The sequence below is a fragment of the Alexandromys fortis genome, unplaced genomic scaffold (genome assembly GCF_014885135.2).
Source record: "Alexandromys fortis isolate MF-2015 unplaced genomic scaffold, M_Fortis_MF-2015_v1.1 scaffold_241, whole genome shotgun sequence".
In the NCBI taxonomy this organism is placed as follows: Eukaryota; Metazoa; Chordata; class Mammalia; order Rodentia; family Cricetidae; genus Alexandromys; species Alexandromys fortis.
Genome location: NW_026068152.1, coordinates 632209 through 649508, shown reverse-complemented (window position 1 = coordinate 649508; position 17300 = coordinate 632209). Strand labels below are relative to the sequence as shown.

Genomic DNA, 17300 nt, shown 5'->3' with positions numbered 1-17300 from the left:
TCCAGTCACTCGACAGTCACGCAATTCCTTCCAATTATATCACAGAGATAACTCAGTCCTATCTACCTACCAGAATGCAGATCTATTTAAGAAAGTTCTACAGTTCTTTCGTGATCAAAAAGACCAATTGGAAACTTGTTATTTAAAAGTGTCTCACCATTTCCACCTTCATGGCACAGACTCTGTGGCTTCCTGTATATACTAATTCAAAGTTTAAATAGATTCAAAGTTTATATTTTAGAAACAAAAATTGGCCCTGCCTACAAGCACTCATATACCTCAAGAGAGAACAAATGACCTGCCTAGATGATATTACAGGCTGTTCCATTCTATAACAAATATTAGCTTTTCAACCTATATCATCTGGTTTTGAAACATAATGAAAAGTTCTTTAAATCCTCAGCACAAAAACTGCCATGTTAAGCCAAAGATCTCAAGTCTAAATTGAATGCATTTCAGCAGTTGCCAAAATTTGCTTGAGATATATGATGGCGAATGAAATAGTCTAAAGACAAATGTAATTGGCCATCCCTTAGAATAGAGCATCTTAATCTTGGCACTATTGAATTTTTAGGTCACATAATTCTTGGTTGTGTACGTTCTGTGCATTATGAGATGTTTAATGGGCCTATTGGCCTTTGCCCATTAGATGCCACTGATGACCACCACCAAGTTTAACAGTGAAAAATCTCCTCAGGGAGACACTGCCAAATCACCCTCAGAACAACTGTGATATATTTTTTTTCTCCAGTATTCTTGTAATATAGTGTGCAAGAGAAAGCACTGAACTTGGAGTCATTAGGGCAAGTAATAACCCAAAATCTGCCATTTTGTTTCTATGTCTCTGGGCTCCATATCTAATCCTCACAAGATCATTCTGAGGACTCATTGAAATACTTTGCACAAAGATCCAGATAGAAATAGATGTTCAATGAAACTATCCTTATTTAATATGATCATTATTCTGTATTATAATGTCTCATTCACATTACAATTAAACAGTATGGCTATGATAATTTGTGAGATTGCTATAAGAATTTTATATTTATTTAATGAATGTTCCTGTCTTCATGTAAACAACTGTCAGCCATTGTCCATTGTTCTATTTCTCCTAAAATCAGGAACAGAGAACTATCTCTCCTGTCAAATATGTATACCTTGCTTTATTGAATGATAAAATATGTGACCTTATACACTTTTTTTTTGGTTTTTCGAGACAGGGTTTGTCTGTAGCGTTGGTGCCTGTCCTGGAACTAGTTCTTGAGAACCAGGCTGGCCTCGAACTCCCAGAGATCCACCTGCCTCTGCCTCCCGAGTGCTGGGATTAAAGGTGTGCGCCACCACCGCCTGGTTTTATACACGTTTTTGACTTCTCAAAATCTTCAAGCTAAACATAATGTTTAATTGTTTAATTATCTTATCTCTCTGGAAGCTGGTAATCTCTATCTCGCTTCTCCTAATTGGTTTGAGATCTGACTTTCAAAATTTGGTCATCTATTTTATATGCATCAGAATACTGCAATATACCTCGGGGCTTTCAGGTATTTTGTTTGATTGTTTTTTGTTTGTTTGATTCAGGTTTCAAAAAGCATAAATATTAAAACTGTGAAGGATTAGCTACTAAGATCTAAGGAACTGCTGATGTGAGCAAGAGAAGAAAAATGAAAGGTATGGCCACCACCTTCTCATACCTCAGGACAGTTAACTCAGTTAAAGATCAGTTTGCCCATCTGACAAACAAAGTACCGATTACTGTGATCTTGTAAGGACATTTAGTAGCTTAATGGATGAATTTGTGTAAGGCAGTTTAAGAACCAGTGAGCAACATGCTGCAAACAGTAAAACAGCCTGGTAAATGGCTACTCACCCAAAACAAATAACAATTTATGCCAGGCATAAAAAAACGCTGATTTCACTAGCTTTATTACCTGTGTACCTCTTGGGAGATGAGAGACTTGTAAAACAATTTTTGTGGGACAATAAATTAGGGGCGTCTGTTTCCAATGGTATTGTAAATGCAGACGTTTCTATTACTGCTCTGGTGGCCAGCAGAGGTACAAGTTTATTTGAAAACACCTAGAACAGGGTTCTATACACAAGGTTTTGTCTACATAGGCTAGAAAAAATATTACACTAATACTAATACTATGTGTGCCCTTTAAAATAATAATTTTGCAAAAGATAGATGAATCTGAAAAGATGCAGGTCATATCTCCAATAGCCTATCCCACGTATTTAAAGAATGTCATTTGCAATTAAGAAGAGAAAGTCAAAAGAGTATTGTAACTGGCTTTTAAAAATATAATCCAGAGTGTTTTCTGGACCACCTCTGTCATAAATCACCTTGAAACCTGTTAAATTTGAAACTTCTCTGAAGCTGGAGTTAAGAACTGCCTTTATCAATGTATAGTATTGTTCAGAAATTGTTGCTTTCAAAGAAAGTTTACTGCTGTTTTTATTTAAGTGGGAAAATTAGGATGTTTCCTTCCTTTCCTTACTCATGGTTATCTGAAAAAGATGTACCAAATACTTACTATATACATGGCACCACAGCAGATGCTACAGAACTCCGGGACAGTTTTGTTGGTAAGGAAAACCCCCATGCATAGCTTAGAAACCAGGGCTCATTTTCCTCTCTAAACTGTTTCTGATGTGTTGCTCAATTGCTATTGTGTTTTCTTTGAGCTACAGCCTCGTGTTCTCCTTGGTATGGCTCCAAAAGCACCACAGGAGTAGATATTAGCCGGCAGTGCAGAGAGCAAGATTGAGAAAAGAATGTTGCAGCCGGGGTAAAGTAGCACTGCTGGCCTTTCTTACTTTGAGACGATAGCAAGGATACAAACATAGTGGGAATAAAAATTACACTCTGAAAAAAAAATCCCAACTTATTTTGCTAAGCTGGGCTTCTCTCAGAAACTACCTTGGGTATATCTTAAGACTGCATTTAATGTTATAGAAAATACTTCAGAGCTATAATGTTGGAATTCCTCCATACAGAAAATTGTGGGGAATATGCCATAGACCTTCTTTGTCCCTTCCAGATGCAGTCCTCATGCTTTTCAATTTTGATTCATGTCTATAAAACCTTGTTCCCCTTTGGAGTTATATTGAGATTACCCCTGTGGTTGCCAGTAACAGAATATAAAACAATAGAAGATGGATATTAAGGTACTGACTGTCCTATGAAATCACTTCATCATGACCACAGCCCTCAAATGACCAGAAGTCATTCTTACTCCTCCCATGTTTCTCTTGATAAGTTGTTTCAGTAGTATTTTCAACTCTTTTGTTCTTATACCAGAAAAATGAAATACATTTTCCCCATCTTTTTACAGTTTCTTATAGAAATTCTGACTGCTGCAAGAAAGGGCCAGAGATGACCAGTGCTCAACTCCCAAATGTAGACAGCTGAAAAAAAATAAAGTGTCTGTGTGTAAGAGTCAGGCAAAGAAAGTTCAAAACAACATTCCAGGAAATGTCCGTGGATAATTAGAAATTGAATGTCAAGTGAGAAAAATGTATAGGAAACAAATCAAAGCTCAGTTAGGCTGAGCTTTGCCTGACATTTAAAAAAAATCAGAGATTTGCTAATAAAATTAAGACTGATGACAAGATTCAGAATTTCCTGTCCATAAGTTTTTTTTTTTCAAACATGAGTCTTGAAGAAAACATATACACCTCTTAAACATCTTGGGGAGCCAGCTGATCACTCTTCCCTCATGGGGGATCGGTGCTGTGTTAGTCACCCCTGTCATCTCCTACCAATTTTACACTCTCAATGGCTATCCTCTCGAAAAGGATAACACACAAAACAGCCTGTATCTTTCTAGGGATTGGCATTTTTTTAAATGCAACTGTCCCTATAAATTCTAAGGCCTTAAAGGTGTCCCCAAACCGCCACAGTTCTATAAAAAGAAACTGACAAAACTGTGTGTGTTTCCCAAGCTTTCAGATGGTTCCTCTTAATCAGGTGATTTTTGGTAAATAAACCTTTTGATTTCAGGTCACATCTGGAGATATTTCCTCCAAGAGCTCACTCAGTTCAGGATGTAGCTTTTGTGCGCATGTGTGTATAAAAAATACATGTAAAGTAATTAATCAAAATCACAGGTGTCCAGTGAGTCTCAAAGCTGTCGTGGAAATACATGTATCCCCAAAGCTAAACGCTTTAACATAAGTCTTTATCTTATAAGTCTGCCTTGGAAGTTGGATATTTGAAGCTGATCTAAGATGTGCAGGTCCCCAGGAGTCTCAGCCTTCTACTAGGCTATGAAAATCAGGCTCATGATATCAGTTTAACCTAGTCAGAGAATTTCCAAGTACCCAGAACGAGCTAGCTCCAGAGACTTGTAAAGATCAAGCAAGCCACTGTTTTTACCAGTTCAAAAAGAAGCTCTGAAAATAACAGTCCTGAAGCAGAAAACAAAGCAGTATTTTCCCGCAAAGCGCCTCTAATCAGTACATATAAAGAGGCTTTTCCTTTCTTCCTAAAATAAATAACTTAGATAATTTTCAATTTTTTGCCTTTTGTTTAGAGCATTCTTCTCCACAACTCAAAAATTTTCTAAATTATTCTATGACTGATAATACAAGGATAGCCATTTTTAAGATAACTAATGATCATCACTTAAGGTTACAAGCTATCCCTAGCCAATATAGATGAATCTACCATAGTTTTGGGGGTTACTGCAGCATCGTAGATTAAATTAGATGTGAATTCAAGTTTCTTATACTTCAAATAAGGATTTTGTTTTTGCTTTGAATCCCACTCTTACAGTGATATAAATTTATGGGATTACAGCCAGCAAAATAATAGAATTTTCAGATCTTTTCCACTACAGCTCTAATGCAGCCCGTTTGCTCCTCTGCTTTATTGCTATTATTTTAACAAACATACCTAGTGTTCAATTTTAACGCAGAATAACTACTGGACCATTCAAGAGGCTAGTTACATGAAACAACAATAAAGGCATCATCGGAATGGTCAGCTTCTGGGATACTTTTGCACACAACGTTCTCTCCTTTGCTTAGTTTTACCTCCAGTGAAGCTTTTATCTTCCTCCCAATACCAAGAATTTAGGGTTCGCCATAGCAGGTGGAATCTTTCAATACTGGCTTCTGCTTTGTATTCAAACTACAGCTAAGTTGTAAGTAACCAATCATACAAATTTCAGATTTCCACCAAAACATTTCAAAATGCTTTGACAAGTATTAAATTGGAAATTTTTCTTTTCCTCCCTCATCTAGGGAGTATTATAAAAGATATTTAATCTGTCATTTAAATGTCTTTAAATTTTCAAAACTGTCAAAATAACAACAACCTCAGAACATACCACAAGCTCCACAAGAGAACAAAAGTTGAGGCTTCCTAATATTTAAACTGAGTGGCAACAAAAGTTTGGATATCAGTACGATTTTAAAAGTTTTCTAATTTTTCTAATCTTTCTAATATTGACTCCAAAAATCACCAGTAAAATATTTTATGCTATCCCAATTTTATTTTTATTTTTGCATATGTTTTGGTGAAAATAAATATTGATTCTCTTTGTGTGGGAGAATTAGCAGTGATCCTTACTTTCTATGCTTTCTCTATATTTCCCACACTTCCTAGCACAAGCACATAGCACTCACAGTCAAAATGGTATCATTTCTAAAAATTAATGGTTTGGGTTATTTTTCATATTAAATCAAGCTAAGCAGTAGGACTTTGAAAACAAACCAACATACCTTTTGATCAAATGGGCACGGCTGTTCACGTAGTTAGAGTCAAAGGAATAGTTTTCAGTCTGCAATGAGAAAGAAAAAGATTAAAAAATGATTCACAATAAGAATACAAATGTTCTACTTAAAAGGATTATTTTACAGTGCAAAGCAGTAATGGGACAGCAGTTTGATGAATGCCTTCTTTGGGGCCTCCAAGGGCCCTCCAAAGGCAGCATCTTACTCCTGAAGGCCAGGGTGGAATTGATACAAACATTCTCTAGAATATGGCTGGCTACTGACCATGTAACCACTTAGAGACAAGAGACAGTATGACTCACAATCGCTACAGAAACTAATTGCTCCCAATTCCCCAGCAGAGACCATTTTATGCCCACCAAATTGACTATAAGTTCAAAGGTATTTTTATTAGAAGTAGATAATTAACATGTTAAAATATTTATTCCAAAGATATGGAAATGTGGCAAGGTAATCCCCTACTGTGGGTTTAAACGCTGCACTTCCCTTTGTTTTAAGACTTTTGCTCAGCATCAGTTACACAAGATGGCTTTCATTTTATCACAGATATAAAGGCAAACAAGTATTATGCCCAAAACCGGGTAAAAAGCAGTCCACACGGGGTAACAAAGCCTTTCATGTGTAGCATGAAGTTTGCAAGCAAACCCCTGTCTCAGTTCCTATCATTAAATCTCTACTGTGTAATCTGGTTACAGTAGCTGGCTGGAGCAAGGGCTTTACAAAAGCAAGTGCAGGGTACCTGAAAGATGAAAGAGATAGGAAAACAGCTTTTGAGTACAGGGCATCTGGGCAGTTTGAAGGGGGGCAGTCTTAAAATGGATAGAAGCCAAGGACACATCTATACTAAAGTCAGTGTCCTAGAAAACATGATCATACACCAATGTTAAAAGCACAGCTCTTGTTGAACCTTTGTATGAACTCCAAATGCCCAAACACATCTCTTCCCTCATCCTGCCATTCAGCTATTCCACCATTCTTTAGCGGCCTTCTGCAATCAGTTCAACTGGAAGTGCCTGGAAATGGAAATACAATAGCTGTCTAGAGAACAAAATAGCAGATTCTTTTCAGATGACTACCTGTCAGACATTGACTGCCCGAGGCTCTTAGATGCAATCCTGACATTCAAAGATTCACAGTTTGATAGAGGAGAAAATGAGGCAGGTAATAGCAGACCCAGCTACCACACTAAACAGCCAACAGTCAGGGGAAGGGACCTACATACCTAGAAAGTAAGCAGGAAGCTGGCACTAACTAGTTGGGAGGATAAAAGGAGAGAGAACTGAAAAGAAAACAAAACCCACCCGTGTCCAGTACTTACTCGCATATGTCCATGTTTCCACACAGCCCTCACTTGAAGATAGACTGGATAATGTCTATTTACACTGCTTCTTCTAAATGTTTAGATACCCTTTGGTGTAAATAAAATAACAAGTAACTTCTGATGATATTGGAAGAATAGTTCCAAAGGATAAAAAAATAAAATAAAAATAAAAATGGTCAGTCCATTTTTCTGTATTGATGTGTAAGTGAATGCTGAGATTGTGCAATAAGTAATTAGTGGAGATATGTGTTGGAAATATGACCTTAGTATTGCTATAATAACTTATTCAGAAGCCCCTTAACCAAGAAACATTCGATCTAACTTTTTTTTTACCAACACAATGGGCAAAATGGTGTTAAGTGTGGGTTGTTTTATTATATTCACTGCAAGACTCAATTTAACAAGTTGTCCCCTGCTAAAAATCATGGTACCCTATCAAAATAGGAGATGGACTGAGCACTCAGTGATCTACTTGTTTGTATCATTAAACAATCTTTGCTAAATTTAACTTAATTTTCTGTGCCTCAGTTTCCTCCTGTGCGAAGTACAATAGGAACATGAATTCAAAAGAGAAATTCAACAGCATTTATCAGTGTTCACGATGAGATTCCATGCCAACACTGATTTCTATGGAGCTTGACATCACAAGTAGAACCAGAAATTTACTTCATTCTCATAAAGAAACAAGTGCCTGGCCTGTTCAAACTTACTGAATCTTTACAAGAAACGTAGCACCAAAAAAAATTACATAGATACACAAAGCACTAGAAAAAAAAAAAAGAAAAGTAGAAGGTATTGATTGGGCTTGCAGAAATATCAGGAACACCATACCAAGTTACCATCACATTAAGAAAAACATATTTTCCAGAAGAATATTTTACATGTGTGTGCAGATGAAGGCATTTAAATCTCTGTGCATTGTGATGTTCTGACCTCCATACACCATGCAAGAACCACATGTTTGAAAAGAGAGGAATAATCATGCAAATGTTCACTCTGATGACTGTCTTATTTTTGAGTCCTTAGGGAATAATCTATCTTATCATAAGGTATTCCACTCTCTGTCAATGAGTTAGTACTAGAGAAGTCTAGAAGTCCTGGTCATAATGACCTTAACAATTCTTCCCACTCACCAAGGTTCACAAATTGGCTAATCATTGACAGATGTCACAGGTATGATATGACATTCAAGGTAGAAAAAATAACATTGAATTTTATCATCTTCCTCTATCTTCTCTCTTCTTCAAACTTAATGAGTAAGCTTCCCAGTCTTGTGAATTCTGAACTCCAAATGAGGATGTTCCATTATGCAAAGCAGCAGATGGACCATGCTGCATCCTCGTAAAACAGATTCTAGAATCAACTTTCTCAGAATGAAAGGAGCTATTCCACCTCTTTGCCTTTACAGCTAGGTTTCAGTCCCTAAAGAAGTAGCTTGGTTGCAATTACAGGAACAATCTATGCAACAGAATCATTCACACGTGAACAGAATCCACTATTCTGCCTTGAGCACTACATTCAGAACAACTGAGTTAACTGGCCATGCAGGCCTATTATGTTACGTATCTACATTTATTAGCATCAAGAATTCTAGATCAGTCTAAGGAGACGTCTTAGTATACTGCACAAGCATGAAGACAGGACTCTAAATGCCCTGGGCCCACATAAAAGCCAATCATGAGCCTGGCAGCCCACCTGTAATCCTTTGGGAAGCAGAAACTGAGAATAACCAGATCATGCTAACTAGCCAGACTAGCTGAAACCACGAGTTCCAGATACAGTGGAGCATGTCTCAATGCATAATAAGGTAAAGAGTGTCTAAGAAAAGTACTTGACATCAACTTCAGGTCTATATGCACGTGCAAATCTACCGCACACACATATATCAGTACGAAAGACATTCTGTCTCAGACTGAGTCCAGGTGTGTACTCAAATCCAATTCTTGTGCACTGAAAGAATGGATTTTTCCTCATCTTGTGAAGAGTGATACCTCGAGCATCCTGAGAAACCCATCTTGTCTTGATGAACTGGAACAGCTTGCACATCTCAAATGAGTGTTTCACAGCCCAAGTGCATATCAGAATCATGTCAGGAACGTTTTAGAAAGTACCATCTACCAAAAATGCTGCGCTAATTGGCCTGGAATCCATGCTACTTTTAAAGTTTCCATGGTAAGGTGGATATACCTCCATGGTTGTCAGGAGCCATTTCCCCTCTAAGAATCATTACAGGAATCACCCTGGGGAGTCTGCAGAGAACCTCACACCCATAATTATGTTCTATTGAGAAAACCTGCCCCTCACCCAATTAACTGTTAATCTGTTAGCAGAACCCACCTCACATTCCAGCTATCCAGGGAACTAGGTGTGGCAACTTGTGACTCTTGGCCTACCTGACCGGCCTACCTGACCAAGCTACGTGACTGGGACCACGCGGCGAGATCCCATGCCCTGCCCCCCATTCCTTACCCTATATAAGCAGCAACCATGACCCTAATAAACGGAGGCTTTGACAAATCTGCTTGGCCTCCTTCTTCTGTCTTAGCTCATTCCCTTCCAGGTAGCACCCCTCCGTGACCCTGGAATAACTGATTGCAGGGTGGGTTACACATGGTGAAGTTCAAATGGCATAAACAAAGAACTAGTTACAGGCTTTGGCTAAATGCCCCATGTTTGCTCATTGTCGCGCCCGCCTCGAGCCTCGACCAGCAAGGAAGACGCAACACCGGAGCTCTTCTTGCAGGCGTTTATTCCAGGACCTTGTTCTCAGCAAGTGCTCTCTCTCTCTCTCTCTCTCTCTCTCTCTCTCTCTCTCTCTCTCTCTCTCTCTCGGCAAACCTCTCCCAGCCCTTAAGTAGGCATGGGCCACCAACCCCGGATTGCCAGGTGGGCACTGCCCATAGGTCCACGCATATGCAAGCAGCTAACAATCATTGCGTGATAATAGCATGAGTCAGGGTCTCAGCCATAATAGGACTTGATTATCACAGAGAGCACTCGCTTTCGGGATTGCGGAGGGCAGAAGCCAGCACCATTAGGTGCGGCTCCATGCAGCTCTCTACATCGCCATCAGGTGTGGCTCCACGCAGCTCTCTACAGCTCTTACAAGCTGATTGTCATATTGTGCTATCAGTTGATCATATGATAGCACTTCTGAAGTTTATCAGTCAAGGTGATCTCAATGTAGGACAAAGAACCATAGAAGGAAGGAACAGACTTTTCAAGAAATAATAACAGAATTTTGCTTTTGTGTGTAAATAAAGCTCCTGGTTGGTCTTTTTTAATCAAAATTTGCTTGACATTATTCCAGTCTCATCTCTAGGTATTCTAAATGGCACGTAACATGAAACATTTGAAAGAGAAATTTTTCTCTAAATGTCACATTAATCTCACTAGGAAATGTCCCCATCTAATGAGACAGCCAGGTTAACACAGAAACACAGCAAGAGACAAGAACAACATTTGTTTCTGAAAACGTAATTTTGACATTAAAATTGGGTCAAAAGCAAACTTTAATTTCTAGTCTTGATGGGGAATATGTCACTTTCAAAATCACCCAATACTCTCACAAATTCTTTTTCTAACTAGAAGCATTTTTCCCTTAGAAATTCACCAAGAGGAGACTTCTTGGTCTTGAGTTAGTAAAACTTGTTTTTTCTACAGCTCTTAAAAAAATGAATATTTCTATATAGCTGGGATGTCCAGAGGTTAGAGATTTTCCCCTTTAAGAACTGAAACTACCTTACACTTTAGCTTTTCCTGCTTGTTTCTGAACTATTTCAGCAAATTTTTTGTATAATGTAAAAAAAAATAACAATCTTTTCTTGGTTATTTGTGACTACCCATCTAAACATAAAATACCATGCAAGATTAAATTGTACCCTCAATGACACCCAAAACACAATTTTGGGTGGCTCACAGCTTTATCTTGAAAGGGAACCCTAAGTGTTGCTGCTTTTCAGGACCCTTTTGCCATCTTACCTTGGATGCTTTTACTCTACTGTGTTCTTGGAAACCATAAAATTATATGTCTGAGCATAGTCTAGAAAATGAGCTAATAAGTTCTGAGTTAGAGCATGGAGATAGAACGAGTCTAAAATAGAAATTACATGGCCTTGAATATATGGACTTCTGTGCAGTATTTTGGGTTTTCTGGTTTGTATTTTGCCTGCTTAGGTACTTTCTTTGTTTGCTACTTTCTTTCCTAAGCATCCTTCTGGATATGTGAAATGTGGCGTGAGACTTTGGGGGTGGGTAATATGTTATGTTTCCATGTTAATAAGTCTGGCACATCAGAAGTCAACTACTTCCATTTTGTCAGGCCCTCAAGGAAGCAGAGAATGCCCTACTTTAATTGTCATTTTGTATTACTTTTCCAGTTCACTGAGTTGTGCCCTAGTCTCTGGAAGAGTGACTGCAGCTCTCTCAGCACCACATTTATCACTAGAAGAGACTTAAACCCTAAGGAGAAAGAAGCCCAATAAATGCAAATATCCAGGACTAGACTCTTTGCCCAGTGGCACAAATCCCCAGGCCACTACAACAAGCTATAAAAAGGTTTCAGACACTTGAGTTAAAACAGAGATTTTCGAACTTAAAGGTTTGTATTTCAAAAACGAACAGTCTTTTAAATTGCTCCTTACAATTCCCACCAAACTGAAAAGCATTACAACTGTAATTCACTCTTTTAAAATGGTTAACTCTTAAGTCATCTTAGTGATTCAAACTTCGAAAAGGGAAACCCGAATCAGATGCAAAGCAAAGTGATTTTAAATTGCTGCTTATTTTCTTAACAATTAACTTCCAATAATGATAATTGTGGCCACTGATTAATGATGAAAAGACTCATAACCTTTTCTAAGTTTGAATATTCTCTTAGATACTCAAATGACCATCCTTTCACAAGTTTTTTAATGAATTGACAGATGACTTTTTCCTGCTTCCTATGCCTAACACATAAAAATGAAAATTTAAGTTCTGCATAGCGATAAAGCCAACATGCCTCCAGCTAGAATGTATATTCAAAGATTCGTCCATCCACACAGCATCAGTTAAAATAGGAATTACTGGCAGCAGAATAAAAGACACCATCCCAGGGTTCCTATCACTAGAAAAGAAAACTACTCACCACAGTTAAGTCTGATGTTTTATATATACCTGACCTCCAGTTCTGACACATGAACACACATATTTGCAAGCAGGCAGGCATGCATGTTTGCCTGCATGCACATACGTGTATATGCATGTGCGTGCATGCACACAGACACATATACACAATTGGACTATAAAGAACAGTGTCTTGTCCAGGAAGAAGCTAAATTTTCTACCCATGGTTGTCATTTACTTGAATTATTCATTTTATTCCTAGAGAATTTAACCTATCCATCGTCAAAGTGAGATTAACCAAAATGATCTTAGTGTTTCCTTTCAAGCTCAAAATGTCTAGGCTTTTAAACAGAGATTCTGTTGAATTAACTCATTAATTCATCTATTCAATAAATAGGCTCCAAACATTAAGAGTAAGAAGTAGTCTATGTCTTCTCAAACTTATAGACTTCTTTCCAGGGATTATCAACTTGACAAAATACACACACTGAGACTGGCACATAGCCATCTGCACATACATGCATATAATTATATACATGCCACTGTAATGCAATCTAAGGAATTATATCAGTACTTTATAGAACTAAACAGAATCTTAACAACTTGATCATGGTGGGTGACTCAAACAGGAAAAAAATGGCCTTTGGAAGTGTTTGCATGTGCATAACATACACCATAAATGTAAGAAACATCTCTCTACTATCAAACATTGTAGCTGTTTTAAGATTTTTAGGACCAACTCCCGGTTCTGTCCTCAGGACCACTACCACAGTCTCCGCATCACCTGCCACTCTTGCTTCATTTCTATTGTTTGATGCTTCAGTCCATTGCGCAAAATGATGTTTGGATAATCATTCTTGCCCACTACCGTCATCACATTTCTGTTTTCCAGTCCTGCAGTGATTCCTTGTTACTATTAGCATTAAATCTGAACAAAGCCACTTTTGTTAAGCAGTCTTTCCGTATAAGACCTTCACTTCCTCATTTCCACCTTCTCTCAAGTCTCATATGTGTCCATTACTGATCATCTCATATGCCTGTCATGTTCTCACACTCTGATTACATAATGTACATGCAATTGGGCATTTTCTCAATGCCCGGGACTATTTCACATGTAGCATATCAGTTTCTCTCCCAACTGAGCTAGAAGCTCTCTTTTGAGGAACCTATGCCATCTGCTACAATCCTAGATAGTTAGTGAGAACCCATGTTATGCTTTAAGAATAAGCAGAGAAAAGATGGAAATGTTAAGAATAAGACTACTCACATGTGAGGGTAGATGACCGATTCTGTTAACCCAAAGTGGTCCTATTTTTTCAGAATGCCTCCATCCTTCATACTGGCTTCTGTAGCTACAATTCTTTCTTTTATCTCACCCAACCTCAACCTCATAAGTATGTACATCCTAAATACTACTGTCAGGGATAAAATCTGATGTGGTGTTTTCTGTCCATCTAAACCCATCAGTACTCCGAATATTTCTAGGAATGGCAATGATACTATATGACATTTTTTTCTAAATCAGGGTAGATAAAAATTCTATGAGAAGATAAGTGATAAGTATTCCTCTATGTACATCCTGAGATATAACCTGACAGTGAGGCACCTACTTTTCCACATGAGATAGAGAACTGTAGGATACTACTGAGTTTCTGAGCAGGGCTGTCAATGTGTAACAGGGACTCCATAGTTAATACATAACTGGAACTGAAAGAGCTTCCTACACGGCATCCTTTCACGATCATTCCAAGCTGTCAAACTACCTAGATATGACAGAGTTTTCCTAGGAAAAAAATGCTATTCTCTTTGGGTTGAAGTTGTAGCTCTTGAAGAGCAATTCATGTCCTTTTCCAACAAAGGTCTCCTGAACAAGCCTCATAGCTTTCTATGGAAATCTGCACAATTCTAATGCAAAAATCCTGCTGAAAGACTGGTTTAATTGTGGTACCATCAGGCAAGCAAACACAGGCTTCTGCATAAGGTCCTTGACCCTGTCACTGAGTCTTTAATGGGACATAATACACTCTGATACAGGATCTTCTTATAGAATGCTCTCTAGAGCCACTTAAGGCCTACTGTATGTAAAAACAGAAAATCAATAAGGCCACAGTATGAGTAAATGCAGGTTAAGAGTAAACAAAATGAAGTCATGGAAGGCAAACTACATCATCCCACATAAACAAAACGCAGCTCAAGGATTAAGTAGCTATCAACCAACCACATGTGAGCAAACTCTGGAGATAAAGCACCATCCCAAATATGGAGGTACGACACATTAAAGCTATTTTGCAGGCAGGCACTAGCACAGAATGCTTTCATCTCCAATTATCAAATTCCTTTACAAGCAGGTGCCAATTGTTACCCTTCATCCCTCTAAAAGCCAAGAAAACAAATACACAGGCTAAGTACTACAGCCAGTCTAAATACTGACTCAGCTGGAACATGCCTTAACAACGAGAATGACAAGAAAACCACCAGGAGCACTATTCCTGGCATCACCTACTACTGTGGAAGAAAACAAATATAAGACTCATAGCTCCGTCAGGGAAGGAACCGGCATGTTTCATGCTTGTTTTTACTCTGAGTGACATTTCTTGGCTGCTTCTAATGATGGGTGAGTAGAGTGTAGTCTTTCAGTTAGATAAAGGAAAAAAAAAAAAAACCTTGGCAGTTGGCACACTAAGATGGTTCACCAGACCCAGCTGGAGGATCCAGTCATCTGAGTTAAGGGATCCAGGAATGAGCATCTCAATTGTCATTTGAAGGCAATGGCAACCATCTTGAGAATGTGGGCTAAGATAACTTGCTGTAATTTATGCAGTAGTCTCAATTTCAGAAGCTATGATATGATAAAAACTGATACAATTTATAATAATAATAATAACAATTTGATCCTCAAACTGCAAAAAAATACAAAGAAAACAAAATCCATATAAGGTCCCCCACCAACAATGACAATTAGGGATCCACAGTATGGGTTATATTGGATCTTGGGGTCCTCTGGCTCAGAGAAGGTCCAGCACTCTTAGAACCTAACGTGGTCCATTATTTCCCATCAAGTTCTACTTTACCAGTTTCTGAGTTCCCTGCTACTTAGCAGCTATAGTGCCCTGGCTGCCTGCAGAGCACAATTTCTATTGAGTGAGCCTTGTCAGCTGAAAAGACTTTCAAAATATTTGGAAGGTAAGTGGCAGGTTGCCCTGACCCTGTGGGCCAAAATAACACCCCCAAATTCACTTCCTATCCCAATCCCATTATTCAGATTATACATCACTTAAAGCCCGGTCGCCTCCACAAGTTTATTTAAAAGTAAAAGGGGAACAGTCTTTGGCATATCGCTCACTCTCAGTTCATTTCCCTTGTACCAGCTTGTTGCTCAAGTCTGTGCCCTGTCATCATGCCGGCAAGAAACAATGGAGCAATCTCCCAGCTTAGAAACAGTGAGTGCACTAGCTTCTCATATTGATAGTTTCTAATTAGATCCGCTAGATCATTTCCTTGTTTGCGGTCAAGGAGACCCTCCATGGTTCTCTTTGGCTGCAAACCCTCTGATTACTGCTATGGCAAGCAGAGTAGTCTCAGCAAACCGGGACGACGGGAGGGAAGCATGTGCACAGGCAGCGTTCGCATGCTATTTCCTGCCGCAAACAACTACGTAGACTGTTTCTGAACTTTTAAGTACTAATTTCTAATTTAATGAGGCACAATAAACATTTCTCAAAATTGGGACTGCACGGTTGCTTAACATTGGCAACCTCCTAATTATGACTATAGTTTAAATAAAGGGCACTTCATTCTATACAAATTATTAGGTTCTGAATGAAACCCACAGCAGCTCCCAGTTTCTGGTGTCAAAAGAAAGCATTGCAGGAAATCAGTATTAGGGGGAGAAACTTTATGAGCTGTAAATGAGAAGTAATAAAAGCATTCAAAACTTGTGGTGGAAATGTTAAGTCATTCTCAAAAACCCCCTACCTGTCTTCCCAAATGTCAACAGACCCTCTCATTTTTTATAGGGTAGAAGGGAGAGAAGGAGGAGGGCATGTAGAATTTGACACATGTTGAGGATAGAAATTCAGCAAAAGGCTACCGTGTGATGCAGAGTACTGCCAGCCATGCATGGAGAAGGCCATTATTGCACCTCACAAAACAGCTAATGCTATCAGCAGCTTGAAACTGTCAAAGTATTAGCAATCTGTAATGCAGTTATGGAAAGAACCAACAGCACAACAATTACTAAAGCACCTTGTATTTATATGGAACCTTTTATCACAAGATTTCCAGAAGGTTTAACAGGCTCTTACAGAAGAGGATCATTTCCCCCCACGGCTGAGACACAATAGTCATTCTGCACTAGTAACAGTAAATACAAAGGGCTGCTGGAGAGAGGGGAATTACTAAACCTGCAGAAACCATGAAGGAGGGGAATTATTTTTAGACAAGCAAAAACCACATATCCAAGTTGGAAACGAGGGCTGACAGTAGCTACATTTTCTACTCATGGCACCGAAGTGAAGAATTTTGCTTATCATTCAGCCAGCATGACTTCTGTGAGGTGCTTGATGACTGTAATAGAGCAGGTGCCTCCTATTAATAAGAACTAGCGTTTGGAAATGAACACAATGTACAAAAGTTGCCATTCTTTTCCTGGAAGTCTTTTAGCTAACACAAACTAGCTAATCCCCCTGTTACCACTATGAGCTAAATAAATATTATTAACTCTCCTAATGGCATGACAGATGAAGTGAAGAGATTCATCCTCTACTAGAAAGAAGCACTGAGCATCTGCAACTAGAATTTGAGACTATTCACACCAGGTCCCATGCTCACACCACCAGGCCATACCTCATTAAGATTCTGGGAAAAGCAATGAAATGGAAGTAATTAGGACTGGCTGACTGAGTACGCTACTTTGGAGAGAAAAAAAAAATCCCCAGCATGCTTAAACATGACAAGTCCAAGGGCAGTGAACACAACTACGTCAATTTCCTCCCGAAGGAAGATTAAGAAATAATGAGGGGGAACTCCTCACTCTCCCTCCTCTATCAGATTCCCAGAAGCAAAAACCAGGAAGAATTCCAAACTCAACTGTCAGAAGAAGGAGGAGGAGGAGGAGGAGGAGGAGGAGGAGGAG

The 17300-nt window shown here is 38.7% G+C and overlaps 1 protein-coding gene across 4 annotated transcripts in view; it reads right to left on the bottom strand.

Moving 5' to 3' along the window:
• The window catches only part of Pcdh19 (protocadherin 19), a 104500-nt gene that overhangs the window by 39991 nt on the left and 47209 nt on the right, over positions 1-17300 (bottom strand). For 3 of the 4 annotated variants that reach the window (XM_050127283.1, XM_050127285.1, XM_050127282.1), the window contains one exon: positions 5728-5786. The exons of the other annotated variant lie outside the window; for it this stretch is intronic. In XM_050127283.1, coding sequence (XP_049983240.1) covers positions 5728-5786 — 59 coding nt within the window. The remainder of the gene's footprint in view (positions 1-5727; positions 5787-17300) is intronic. 4 annotated transcript variants of the gene reach the window in all.